A 14108-nucleotide genomic window follows, 5' to 3' on the forward strand; every position below is an offset into this window, starting at 1 on the left:
AAAAACAATCCTGATATCATTAGAAAGCTAGGAATCTCCTCTTTCCAACAGTGCATACAACTCCAAATGTGTCTTCGGGTCAATGCGACTGATTTCGATGGAGCAGGTCACCATGCCAGCAGTGTGAGCTTTGAGTTTATAGCTGAATAGATAGCCTTAAAGGTAAGTGATTTATTGAAACAACATCAATAATAGCAGAATATATCCATCACACTGTGCTGTTTGATAGAACTGAACCTCATTCCTCCAACACAACACACACATTCGAGATGTTACCACATACAACAGAATACAGAAGATCAGAAGTTCAGATGCTACAATTTCCTGATTGCAACACTTCCTTTTTTAACATATAAATTCCTCTTCCACATCACAATTACAATCACATCCACAAAAACACAGAAGTCTGCTCAACATCACTCAGCAGGTAAAAATAATTGAATGGTTTAAAGTGGGGATTTGGGTTTCCTGAATACAATTGTTTCAACTTTAATAATAGCTTAATACTAAACATTACTTTTGTTGATTAAGTCAAAGTGTTGTGACGTGAAGACAATATTCTTGTGGAAATCAGTGGCAAATTATTTCTCTATGACGTTTATTTTTAACTGGCATTGGCTCTCTCTCTTTATTCTTTTATGTTCAATAGTTATCCTGGATATAAACTCTTTGTCTCATTCAGCTGCAATGGGTGTTGGTTTGGCAGTTGCCACTTTGCTCATTGCTCTTATGCAAGGTCAGTAGTTCCCTGATTGCTACTATAAAAGGTGGAAGTATAGTTTGTATTTGATTGTCTTTTTCCACTCAAATGAAAGCTTCCTTCTGAGCCTGGGCCAGTAAATTATTACAATGAAATTGAATGAAATAGGAAATACTTTGGTAGAGAGTATATGTTCATTGTTTGTCCTGGTAATCTGCACTTTAAAGACATTCAATTTGCCCCCTCTAGGTGTCTCTTGTCAAACTTGGGCGGTGATTCTTCCTAAAACTATCTTGGTCATCAATGACTCCTGTGTCACAATTCCATGCCGTTTCACGATCCCACGCAATGAGGAAGCAAACATCCTCAACTGCTCAAAGGGTGTTGTTTGGAAGAAAGGATCAACGATTGGTCCTAAGGTCTTCATAGCACACACTCCTCAATTGAACCTCATACAAGTAGGTCCTCTTTTTGTACCAGCCTTTATTATTTGCAACTTGCGTGGTCCTAGCCCCAACTCTACACCCCATGCCCAAATTGGCGTAACGGCAGTTGTGATCCAATCAAAAGAACACATATTTGGTATTTTGGTATCTATGGAAACTTCTGACTATCACAAACATGTAAACAACGTTTTCTACTGCAAGGGGGAAATAACAGGGGACGTCACAAAGAAGAACTGCACTACAACCTTCCATGGCTTCCGACAGGCAGTGTTGGGAAAGTTCACTTTCTACATGAACTAGTTCAGTTCACAGTTCACACATTTTAAAATGAACTAGTTCAGTTCATAGTTCATAATTCAAAATGTTGAACTAAAGTTCATGGTTTCAAAAATGAACTAATTTATAGTTCATAGTTCTTTTTTCAATACGTTGCTGCGAGCTATTATTTGTCTCCTGTACGATGTTAATGGGCCATTTCAATGTTTACAATATCCTCAGAGGGCCGTACAAGTTATTGACCTCTGCTTAAAAAAACTAAAATCACAACTCATTCATTTCATTCTGTGCAAAGAAAAAGCAACCTCTGAATCCAGATATCTCACCATGACTCGCGTATGCATGCACGTGCAGGGTGTGGCGTGACCACCAAAACAGAAAGATATGGACACAAGATGTGTGCAAATGTATTTAGTTTCCTATCCATGTGAACATGATTTAAGTGGGGGGGGGACCTAACCTCCTCTAGGGGGGTCCGGAGGGCATGCTCCCCTGGGAAGATTTTTTTTTAAATGTTGAAGTTAAAAGCATCAATCTGGTGCACTTTGAGAGCAACATTAGGAGATCTATGGACACATCTCTCAACACCCAAACACAACTGTAAACAGATTTTCTTTTAATTTATGGATATTTGACAAATCACTCCCCTTTCAAACGGTATTCTTCTTTATTAATAACGGTCATATAGTATTTTATACCTGTTTACTTTATTCTCTTATTTTTTTGATAACTATAATGATCATATAAAGATGTGCCTTTACCTCACTGGTTGTAGACAAAGCTTCTTATATTCGTTAGCATAGCTAGCTAACCAGATGCTAATGATAACAACACAGTTATTGACTGTCTGATCAGTATGACAGATGAGCAGATCGCCACTGGGCTTTCAGCTAAAGACGCAGAAACTGCGGCATGTGTATGGACTTATCGGTACTGCAATTTCTGAAGTGCTGGAGTGGCGTTCTGGTGCTCTCCGTCAGAACTGCACCCCTGTCAGTCGAGACATATACCACGTGATGACACGTTAGGCTCGTGTTGTGTTCAAGGACCCTAACCTTGGCCAGGAAAAACAGACACTCGCTTGTTTAATTTTTTTGCGGTCTAGATTTCTTTCATTTTTTATTTTTTGCGTGTGTTTATAAATTACCTCGAGAGCCGTACCAAATTGTCTCGCGGGCCGTGTACGGCCCGGAGGCCGGAGGTTCCCCACCCCTGCCGTAGAGTCTCACTCTGAGCGAGTGCTGCTGCAGCTGCTCTCGGCTTCGTCCATACTTCATTCAATGCTCGCCGGTTCCGCGGTTCCACATTGTTTCTTGTGAGGAGTCTGATATATTTAGTATATTTATATTTTAGTGCGACAGCCAGGGGTGACAGGCGCGTACGCGTCACAGGCAGCTTGCTGTTGCCAAATTGGGTGGTTTTCCGCATTATTTTGAAGCCTGTTTACGGTGTGTTTTAACTGGGTTTTCGGCTGAAAGGCATATGAAATCTGGCACACTTTTGAACGCCGTTATAATACAGTGCTGAGAATGAACGCACTTTTGAACGCCGTTATACAGTGCTGATCATGAACGCGTTCTCAATTACGTTCATCTAGCGGAAATACAGTACGTTCAGTTCACGTTCGCCCAAAATATGAACGCGTTCATGAACGATCGTTCATTGAACGCGTTCAGGTACATCACTGCCGACAGGACAACAACGACAAGTACTTCTTCAGGCTTGAGTGTGTGGGACTCACAAAGTACAATTTCGATAATGGAGTCACAATTAATGCCCAACCAGGTATGAATGGATGAAAGGAACACAGGCAGTTGAACATTGTTAATTGTGGTCCTTCTGTCTTAACTTGAAATGTACATCTAACAAATATATTATTCATCCACTATTACAGCCTGTTTCTTTGTTACCTGTGATATTTCACATCTGATTCTTGCTGGGCAGACCTCCCCCCCCCCCCTGTTGTCCTCTGGGGGTCAGGTGTCAGAGGGGGCCCAGGTCAGGCTGCAGTGTTCAGTCCCGGTGCCCTGCCACAACATGCCCCCCTCCATCACCTGGTCACCCGAAGACAACTCTAGTCAAAAGTCTACACAAATGCAGGTGATCACTTATTCATGGCTTCATTTATTCACAGTGTTGTATATCATACTTTACACATTCAGGCTACTTATGTATCACAGCCCACCTACAAAATGAGGTTGACGTTATTCTATATGTTTGCCAAAGTGAAAGAATCACCTTGAAATATTGTATGTCTTGGGGCTGTGAGCCACAGAGAGCACAATCATTTAAAAAAAGAAAGAAATCTAAGCATGTTTAGAAACATTTCACCGGAGAAATTAATGCATTTGTTGGGATTTTTTTAAATGGACAACTACAATGTGTGTGTTCATGTTATTAAGTCATATGTAACTCAGTAGAACAGTAGGATTTATTAATTAGTTTAATATTTATTTTTTTTAAATTAGAAATGAATTATCTGAAGATCTTATTTATCACTCGTTTAAAAATTATATATATTTGGGAAAATGATCGGTAAATATAAAATACATCAAATATATAACCTTTTTTTCCACTAATACATTGGTTAATGGCTTTGGTATGTGTTCACAATAGGTAAAGCATTTAATCATACACTTCCAGTCTTATTATTCAAATACATATATTTGTATTTAGTGGGCTATGTTTATTTCATGGTACTCCACCTCTGCTTCTTCCTACATTTAAGACGGAAATGTTGCACAATTGTTTACTTTACTAATTTTATTTTACAAATGTAGTCACACATTGCTTCAACATTAAGACAGAAATAAAAAAAACACAACATTTGATTACAAAATTAAAGATTAGACTACCAAACTGTATATCTAGAGTTAAAATGAGCTCCACTGCTGTCTCATGATTAAAAATGCAACATTATTTTACAGTATCTTAATTATGATCCCTTTTATCGAGTGTATTTTGATAATATATTTGTAATATTTAACAGATTCTTATTATTCAAAAATTGATCTCCACCCTCTTGACAACATGTCAGTAATTAGGTGATTCCTCTCTGTTTTGCCAGAGTTCAGACGATGGACAGATGATCATGATGACCACGCTGACCTTCAGTGCTGCAGCGCACCACAACAACCAGAGCTTCTCCTGTTCTGTGACCTACCCGCTGACAGCAGGGGGCAGCAGCCGCTCGTCTGCAACCTCTCAGAGACTCAGCGTCCTGTGTGAGACACTCGCTGTGGATTATCCAATCTGTTTAGGGACTACAATAGTCAACCCAAAATGTCCTTAAATTAAAAGAAGAGGAGAGTTCAAAAACCTCTCTGAGAAGTGTAGGGTAAACAATGTTTCATGCAGAGGATGATCTGTTATAACATTAATAACCAATTTAGTAAAATTGCACACATAAAATATATTACTGTTCCACAGGAGGAAATGCAAACAGGAGAAGTCAGAAGAGTCTGTGGTGGAAATAAACTTTAAGTAAACTTTTGAGGTACTTACTGGAGATGATAATAATGACATAATTGTTGTTACTTTTACTTATACATCTGAATGCTTCTTCAACCACTGCTGAGGGCTGTAGTGTGTGGGAGAGAAACTTTGGGATGTTAGCTTTTGCAGAACATTTACACGCACACAAACCTATACGACACACTACAGGAAAGGGAAAATCCCTACAGCAAAATAGCGCCCCTTCAAGTAATCAACGGTATTATCAATAAAATGTACAAAAACTCAAAGTATTCATTATGCACAATGGCCCATATCAGATTAACTGTAGTAAGCAGTGATGCATTGGTGCCTTTTACGCTAATGTTACAGCTGATTATATACTCACATTATATACATTGCAGCCTAATCTATGATTGACAACATATCATGTTTTTATAATCTATTTGTAACAGGTAACTTGAATTGTTTCTGAACTCTGAATTGTTGTAGAGTTGAGATATAATTTAGCAGGAAATGGAAATAGGTAAAGTAAGAGTACATCAAAATTGTACTTTCTGCAACTGGTTTGAGGTATACACAAACCTTATGTCTATCTACGTCTATGTAACAAATATTGCTTTGACTTAACTAAATTGTGGAAACCACTTACTCAGAATACATGAAATGTGCAAAAAGTATTTTTACAAATATAATTAGTCTGGTACACTCACTGAAAGAAGTCCCTTTTTTCTCTTTGAATCTCCGAATAATAACCATTATGGACAGATGTATACATTATTATACTCACTGACACATTTAACAAGTTCCTCTTCCAATTCCTTCTTCTTCCTACCCCCCTCATTATGAACACACTGACACTGATTTATTGACCATTTAGCAGAGCGTGGTATGGGAATACAGCTGACTTGTTTCAACATGACTTTTACTCACTTGACCTGAAGGGGATTTTATTTTCATGCACAGATGGAAGTTTTTTTTTGTCAGTGTTTAAAGAGCTGAACAAGTCTGAGCTTGGTTTTGACAGAAGTAATTAACAGTGAACTATATGGCTGCACCATGACTGTATGGCAGGCAGTGGTCCTGTGTGTTAGAGGAGCTCAGAACTGACCTAAATGAAAGTAGAAATAGTGTGTAAAAGCACGATTGAAAGTAGTTCATTCAGAAGTATCAGCATCAAAAAGCAAAACTACTCATTTTTCACAATGGCCCATTTCTGAACATTTATACGCTTATTCATGATTTATTATTGTACATCACAGTGCAGCTGGGGAAGTAGGGGTTCATGTTATTTACTTTAAGAAGTGCTGGGTAGTTTGTGAAGTTTACAAAATCTTCTCTTATCCAAACCTACAACATTACTTATTAATGCAGTTGCTTTCATGTTGCATTATCCAGTGAATTCAAATTCAAATTAACGTAGTGAAGTGAAGTATACATAGATGATGGAATACCTCAGAACTGTACTTGCAGTACTACAGTAAAGATACTTTCCGAGACAGTCTGCTAATATTTTTGCGAACTATTATTTTAACACCACACTGTCTGTTTCCCAACAGATGGTCCTAAAGACACCGTGGCAACCGTCAGCAACTCTGCCCCTTTGTTTGAGGGCCAATCGGTGACACTCACATGCTTCAGTGAGGCCAACCCCCCTGTGAGCCTCTACACCTGGTACAGAGGCGACTGTGGAAAGGTACCAGACAGTCTACTTTATTTAATTTTATTTATGACTTGTTAGGCAACTTTTTACACGTGTATGATCATATTCATTAAACAAATTATATTACTGAACATCAGTTTGGTTCTAGTCCCGTGCTGGTGCTAATTTGGTTCAGCTGGTGAATATTTGTTTTAGTTTGAATTACAAATGTTTGGCAACATAGCGCCGCAAATAACGTTTCTCTTGTATAACATGGATTACTTTAGCATAGCCACCGCTCAAGCATACCTCGTTAATGTAGCATGACGTTGTATGTGTGAGGCCTCATTCTAGTCACTTTGCAATCTCAGCACAATTGCTTCTGTAAAAACGTTCTACTCTTTGCCGTAGTCTACTTGCCATGTATTGTTGTTGCTCAGATTATTCTTGCCCCAGCCTCTCACTTACAGTATGTGGTTCTCGGTTCGACCCAGCTGCTGCATTAAAAAATTAAGAACTGGTTCGCAATTTGGCACTGGCTCCGAATCAGCCCTTGAACCGCTTTTATCGGAAAAGGGGTTGAAGTGCCCGAAACAAGTATAACGGACAATGCTCTTCAGATCCTTTTCTGGATATTTAGTGTACAGTCACATTTGAAACAAGGCTCTTGATGGGGTCTTCATGTTGAACCAATGATATTTACGACAAAAGTGTTCTGTCAACAACAGTTTGGAAATGGCCCTTTCCTGTTTCAACACAACAAAGGCCCTTTGCTAGGATACAAAAACAGCACCATAAAGAAACCAGTTTGTTGTTGTAAAACTGTACTGGTTCAAACAGAGCCCTGACCTAAACCTCATCCAACACATTTCAGATGATCTGGAAGGATTATGCTTTAAATTGTTAAAATATGTAGCAGTGAGGCGATTACACTGTATGATAACTGTGATATTTAAAAATAACTTGTTAGTAATGAACACATGATAATATTGTGTAAATAATGCAGCGCCTCTGAAATCATTTCCCTTTCTTCATGTTCTCGTTTTGCATCCTTCCTTCCCCAACGCCACATACATAAAAACGTTTTCATTTCCCCCCAAAAAGCGCACAATAAACAAAGATGAGTTTCTGTCTGTTTTTACTTCCTGTCATTGTGTGTTTTCCCGCCTGATCATCTCTCCGGCCTTTATTAGTTCTCCTGTTCCCCTTTAGCCCTACAACCACCTGACCACCGGCACTTCATCTCCTCCTCAGCTATGCTTGTATTTAAGTCCTGGTTTTTGTTCAGTCTCTGTGGGATTCTTGTATGTTGTAACCTTTATATATACAGTCTATGGTTGTAACACAACGTTCTGCTTGCCTTGCCTTCCCTGGATATTTGTTAAATTGAAGTCTTAATGTTCAAAGTGAGCTGTAGGCCTACTCTCTTGCATTTCGGACCACACCAGCTCTGCTTTCCGTAAGAAATGTACTTGACAGTATTGAAATTGTTTCAATTTGTTCACATGTATAACAATAACAGTGATCAAAAGGAATTGTGAAATAATTTGGCAAAGATAATTTTATAGGGAAAATCTGATAAATCCACAGCACTTATCCAAACACATCTGGTCAGCACTTGTCTGTTGCAACACAAAGTGCTGCTTGGATCTTTTGATTTTGCACATTAATACCCGGCAATCATGGGTCAACACAACACCTACTTAATCTCCTGTTGAAGGCACACATTTATTAACCAAAACACGACAGGGATTAGGGTTAGGGTAATGGTTAGGGTTATGTTTTAAACACTGTTCTGACTAGGGGTGAAAGGGTTCACAGAATTCACGGTTCGTTACTCGGTTTGGGGGTCACGGTTCGGTACAACAAGAAAAAGAAAAAAAAAGTCCCAATTGCGTATTTCCAGGTTAGTTGTTATTTATTTTTGAACAGTAGTGCAAGTTTCAGTATACAAATAAGGAACTCTAACATTTTGAATAATTAACTGTATTACAAAGTTAAAAACAAACCACACACAGCACCACACACACTCAGATGGCCATATTATCTATAATGGCTGATGTCAAACAAAAAGGTGTCATCAAGCTGTAAAACTAAAAAGAATGTCTTGAAAAGATTACATAATAAATTATAAGAAAGTGTTTCAAGGGCGCATAGCGATTGAAATATATATGCCAAAAGCTCCCGTTATTTAGTTTGGTCTCACGGCTTTCATGTCTATTGGCTCCTCAAAAACAGCGGGGATCAGCTGTTGAACAGCTGTTGTCTTTTGCCGGGCTCCGGTGAGTGGCAAATCTGGGTGATGCCTTCTGATATGATTTAGCATGTTTGGCGTGTGTTTCCATTAGCATACCGCACCGCTGTCGAACAACGCCAACGCGACACACCGTCCTCGTCCGATCCACCACTCGCACTCCATCGTTATTGTAGTCCACAGGGAACCCGAAATGTTCCCACACAGCTGATTTAAACGAAGCAGGTGGGCTCTAGCTCCTGTGTGCTATCTGAAATCGCCATACTAACTTTTCTTATTCTTGTATTTTGTTCGTTTTGTTGTGTTTTCTTCTTGTTCTTCATTTGTTGTTTAACGCAGCGTCCACGCAGCAGCGTGCGTTGAAGCTTGCCGGCGGGCGTGTCTGAAACTCGACCAACAACCAATCACATGAATCTCCCGCGCCGGACACACAAGCACGCGGTTTGATTGGCTAGAGCTTGTACTGGCAAATTATTTGATTGGCTGACGCTTCCCTCGAAGCTTCAAAAGTTGAACTTTTCTCAACTTTTGAAGCGAGGAACGCGAGTAAAGCGAAGCAACGGAATTACAATGCAGTTCGGCAAAGCGTGACGTCACCCCATTCAAAGTGAATGGGAAGAAGCGCTGAAGCCGCAGGCCGCCGTGTGAATGGGCCGTAAGGGCAGCTGGCAAACAGCTTTTAGGCGCAATACCGCCCCCTGGACTTTTTTCCCACTCATAAAAAAAGGCGTATTCGTCGTGTGACTGCATGTGCCAAACCGTGACGTCCAAACCGTGATGTCCAAACCGTGACGTCCGAACTGTGACGGTTCGGGACGAATACGGATAACGTTACACCCCTAGTTCTGACCTGAGTTTTTATCGCCTCTCCTCATCACAGCTGACTAAGATTGGTAAAGGAGAAAAGCTGGTCCTGCAGGTCAGCCAGACGGACAGTGGGTTGTATCTGTGTGAGGCTCAAAGTCCGATGGCCTCTCAGAGGTCCAGACCTGTATCTCTGGAGGTCAAAACCACCACAGGTAAACCTAGAGCTATAACACTATACTGCTTCCTCGTGCTAATGCTCCTACTCTGCTCCTTTTGTACATCACAAGCTGGAAAAAAAATATTTAACAGTTCACTTGTACTGAAAAAACAGTTATCTCTTTAATTTTGTACTCTTAAAAGTGACATGCTTTTCTTTACGATGACAGTTGTATTTCGGGTTTCTACAAGAACATGTTTACATGCTTTAATCTTTTCTTATTTTTCCTCATACATACTGTTTCATTTATTCAACCTCTGTCTGAAATCCTCCATTTCAGCGCCTGTCTCTTTAAGTCATTTCCTAGTTTTACGAAATTCTTTCAAGGGACAGGGGTTGCAATTGAGTGTCACTATAAAAAAAAAATGATACTTGCAATTGGATATCTGTAAATAACCGATAGATAAATATAGAAATTAATGAAGCCCCCCAGCCAAAAATATCCATCCTGTTCTGATTAGTTGGTGATTAGGGGTCTTCTTTATCTGCGCTCTTGACGTCTTTGCATCGTCATTCCAGTTGGGAAAGACTGTATGGCACTGTAGCTGAACTTTCTTACCATACATAGTATTGTTTTGACATTCAAACTTTTTAAAAAAGGGAAGCTTGCTTGAATGCAACATTTTTCAATATGGGGTCAAGGCCCCAAGGAAGAGCGCCAGTCTTTGAAGCAACCTGTGGTACTTTACTTACTTTCTAGTGCCTGATGTCATTTTGGCCCAACAATATTTCACACTAACTCACTTTTATAGCCCTCATTTAAATCAGTAGGGTATAAAAGTTGTAAAATGCACCAAAGTTATTTCCCCTCACCATTCAAAAGCCGACAGCAGGAGATCGGAGGCGGGGCTTAAAGGAGAAATCTCAAGTGCCCATGTACTTTTTGGATCTACAGTCGCTCAATTTGGGCTTGTGAGCAACTCTGAAAGGAATGGACAGGGCCTCTGACGCTGTATCCACTTCTCTTTATACATCCATGTATGGGAGGGAGGGAGGGAGCTTAGTGTATGGATACTTTCTCTGTATTTATATATTTTATTATGATAAAAAATATTATTATAGAAAATACATGAAAATCTCCCGTTTTACAATATAGGATGTATTATAACATGTGTTTTTCTGTTATGTGTTAATCTTGTTTTTCAGGCAGGATCGAGGGTGTTGTTTTACCCTACACTCTATGTGGAGTATTGCTGCTCCTCTACATTATGACTGTTGTTGTAGATGTGTACAAGTATCGAGGGTAAGAATCTACAAGAGCAATCTAAAGCTTACATCACGTTAATCCTTAGTGTAATTTGTATTAAGTTCATCCTATTCCCCCCTTCAAAAGAAATTGTGATTTTTGTGTTTCTTGGTGCCTGATTTAGTTTGAATTATAAGACATTTCCAGTTCTTGAAAACATAAAATGCTGGTGTTAAAGAAAAACGTCCTCCTTCAGCTAACAGTTCCTGTGTTGGTTTTCCCTCTCGTCCTCAGTATATCCCGCAGGCTGAAGGTAAGCGGAAACTTAACTCAAACTGAGAAAGTGACAGGCAGTTAGAAAAGGAGACAGTGAAAAAGTACCCCCTGCACCGCACTAATGCGATAGATCTGATAAGGATTTTGAAAAGCTCTGCATGTCACAGTCTAGTCACTGTCTCGTCTCGCTGACATCCTTCGGCCTCTGTTTGACTGAAGAAGTCAGTCTGACTCATCTTTAAACATTTTTTAAAAACGGAGTCTCTGCCCTGCAGCGTTCACAAAATAAACTATTTGGGTCCAATTGATTTTTGAAAGCACAAGGGTATAACGTCATGAAGGGCAAATATTTATACTGCATGGGCTTCGTGCATGAGATTATCCTAATAAGACAAATATTTTACCACATTTTTACAAAAGAATAACTTAAATTCAACAACTACTGGAGATGTTTGAGCCATACTCTGACATTAGTGTTATTCATTTTTGGGATCCAATATTACTCTCACATCCTGAAATACGGATCATATTCAATGAAAGAAAATCTGATGCTGCCGTGAGAGTTGTTTATTCCGCCTTTTTTACTCAACTAACCTACAACTTTAAATATATTTAATGTGTGTGTCTATCTTGGCTGTCAATGCCATATCTTGTTCCAAACAAATGTAATTGCCTTTAACATCATGAATATAAAGGAAGGGGCTAGTGTCATAATACGAGTTCTTTATATTTTGCATTTTTTCAGATGATTGAAGTGAAGGGAGAAGAACACACCTACACTAATATGAGGTCCCGCAGTGTCGCCTCTGACTATGATCAACTTCAGGTATCTGCAATATATTTACTCAAATTATGTAAAAATTAAATATGTAAAATAGCTGCTAGATGTGCAGACACGGACACGCTGGTTGTCCTTCTGGAGACACTAATGTTTTGAAATGTTTTTGTCCGTTTTCAATACATTTCAATTACAGTGTGTAATTTAATATAATTGTATGTGTTTTCTTATTTTCTAATGTTTATTTTTTTCTTTCCAATCTTTTTTCTCTGAACAAGCATCGGCAGTCTGAAATGATGCCCCATCCTGATGCTTCCACCTATGAGAACCCCGTCGCTCTGCAGGCCACGTTCAAAAATACTCCTCTGTCAAAGTAAACCTGAAGGAATGAGTGGAAGTTTTCGTGAGAGAGCCAATACAAAAAATAAAAATAGAACACCTCCTCAAAATCAATGTGATCATGAACTTCTAAACCTGTAATTATTAATAGTTTTACACAACTGTATTTAATTTGACATTTGAATAATTTCAATGCATCAATTCATTTTTTTTTCTATTATTGCAAAGTTTTATTTTAAGGTTATAATGGTTTTTGCCTGTTCTCTGCTAGTATTGCTGTTTGTAATTGTTTGGTTTGACCTTTTCTTTATTTTTGTCCAAGTATGAATAAAGGATGAATGTATCAATGTCTAAATATGAATAGTAGCATCACATTCTGTATACTGCACTATCAGTAGATTACTTACACTTACTTTTGCACATGTTCCTGTTATTCATTATTAAATATTTTGTTAAGTATTCTAGCTGGAAGCGGGAACATAACAAAGCGTAAAAAGGACTCTCTGCCAGTCGCAGGCTGTCGGCCCGGATCTGGACTGCCAACAGTCATCAGCTGCAGCAAACAATTGCTTCGATGTTTTCCCTCACAACGTGAGTTTGACCAATAGCTCTGTTAACTGCACACATGGAGAAGCTAAGATCACTGATGAGAAAGAAGCTGTTGTGATAGGTCACAGCAGGGCCGGACTGGGACAATAAGTCAGGCCGGGAATTATACACCCAGCTAGGCCACTACCAGTTTTTTTGTGCCATTTTGCTGGATTTATTTTACAATCAGGTCCTCATCATTAGTTTGTTCCCTGTTCTCAAGGAAGTATATAGTCTGATGTGATGAAGCACCTTTGCAGTAGCATCCATCCTGCCACATGTTGTTCCAGTCCACTAGACATGAGTCATGTTGGTTATTGTGTCCGTCCATCATCGACCAGTGGGTCCAAAGATGACAAATCTATAACTCATTGATTTCACGTAGTAGCAAGCAGACACAGACATGGGGGTGAAAACCAACCTGATCTCACCAGAATGCGTGACTCCACCACGACTCCTTAACACCGCATTGCGTGGTGGACTCACGAACTTTGTTACATTTACGTGTCTGCACCACGCAAACAAGCCCAATGTAAAGTGAATGAGGCTCCTTTGTCGTGGTGCACACACGCATTTCTACAACGTCCTTCAGGGAGCTTTTATTCTATAAAACGTTTTTAAAATCTACTTTATAGCTTGTAGTAACTCACGGGAGGCTTCTTTTATTTTATTTGTATTCATAATAATTTTTATTTTTCGTCAGAATGTATTATGGTGCATTAGTTACGATTTTTTGTTCTAAAAAAACAGTGCATTGTGTGTAATACAACTGTGATTTTTATTAAATGAGTTTTTAAGGAAGGCCAGAGCTTCAGCTGTGTCCAATAGATTGTTCCCTTTAGTTAACGTTTTTTAAAAGAACATTATATTCCAATTTGATCATGTCCCCTTTATTGTATTACGGAGAGCAATGTGAGCATCCATTCCCATTGGATAACGGAGAATTTTACCCCGCAAGTAAGTATTATCCTTACTGTCGATTGATTTTACAGTCCTATCTGCATTACTGATCAACTCAAAAACACCAGATTATCCTTGTTGATTACACAACATTGATTGGTTTAAGTTGTGTACAATACTTTTGTAATTTTCCCCTTCGATTCGGAGAAACAAAGATTTGTTCAGTTTAGGATGGCCGAAGACACT

General features: G+C 39.1%; 1 protein-coding gene across 1 annotated transcript; it reads left to right on the plus strand.

Annotated features, from left to right (window-relative positions):
• Nucleotides 1–405: 405 nt before the first annotated feature.
• LOC117454680 (sialic acid-binding Ig-like lectin 12) lies at nucleotides 406–13692 on the plus strand. Its single transcript, XM_034093802.2, has 11 exons — nucleotides 406–427; nucleotides 683–736; nucleotides 950–1158; nucleotides 3367–3522; nucleotides 4490–4646; nucleotides 6435–6571; nucleotides 9652–9790; nucleotides 10942–11038; nucleotides 11276–11294; nucleotides 12003–12083; nucleotides 12314–13692. Exons 2-11 carry the CDS (start codon nucleotides 688–690, stop codon nucleotides 12410–12412), a joined length of 1143 nt encoding a protein of 380 aa, XP_033949693.1. The 5' UTR covers nucleotides 406–427; nucleotides 683–687; the 3' UTR covers nucleotides 12413–13692.
• Nucleotides 13693–14108: the final 416 nt, after the last annotated feature.

Source organism: Pseudochaenichthys georgianus, chromosome 11 (genome assembly GCF_902827115.2).
Source record: "Pseudochaenichthys georgianus chromosome 11, fPseGeo1.2, whole genome shotgun sequence".
Lineage (NCBI taxonomy): Eukaryota > Metazoa > Chordata > Actinopteri > Perciformes > Channichthyidae > Pseudochaenichthys > Pseudochaenichthys georgianus.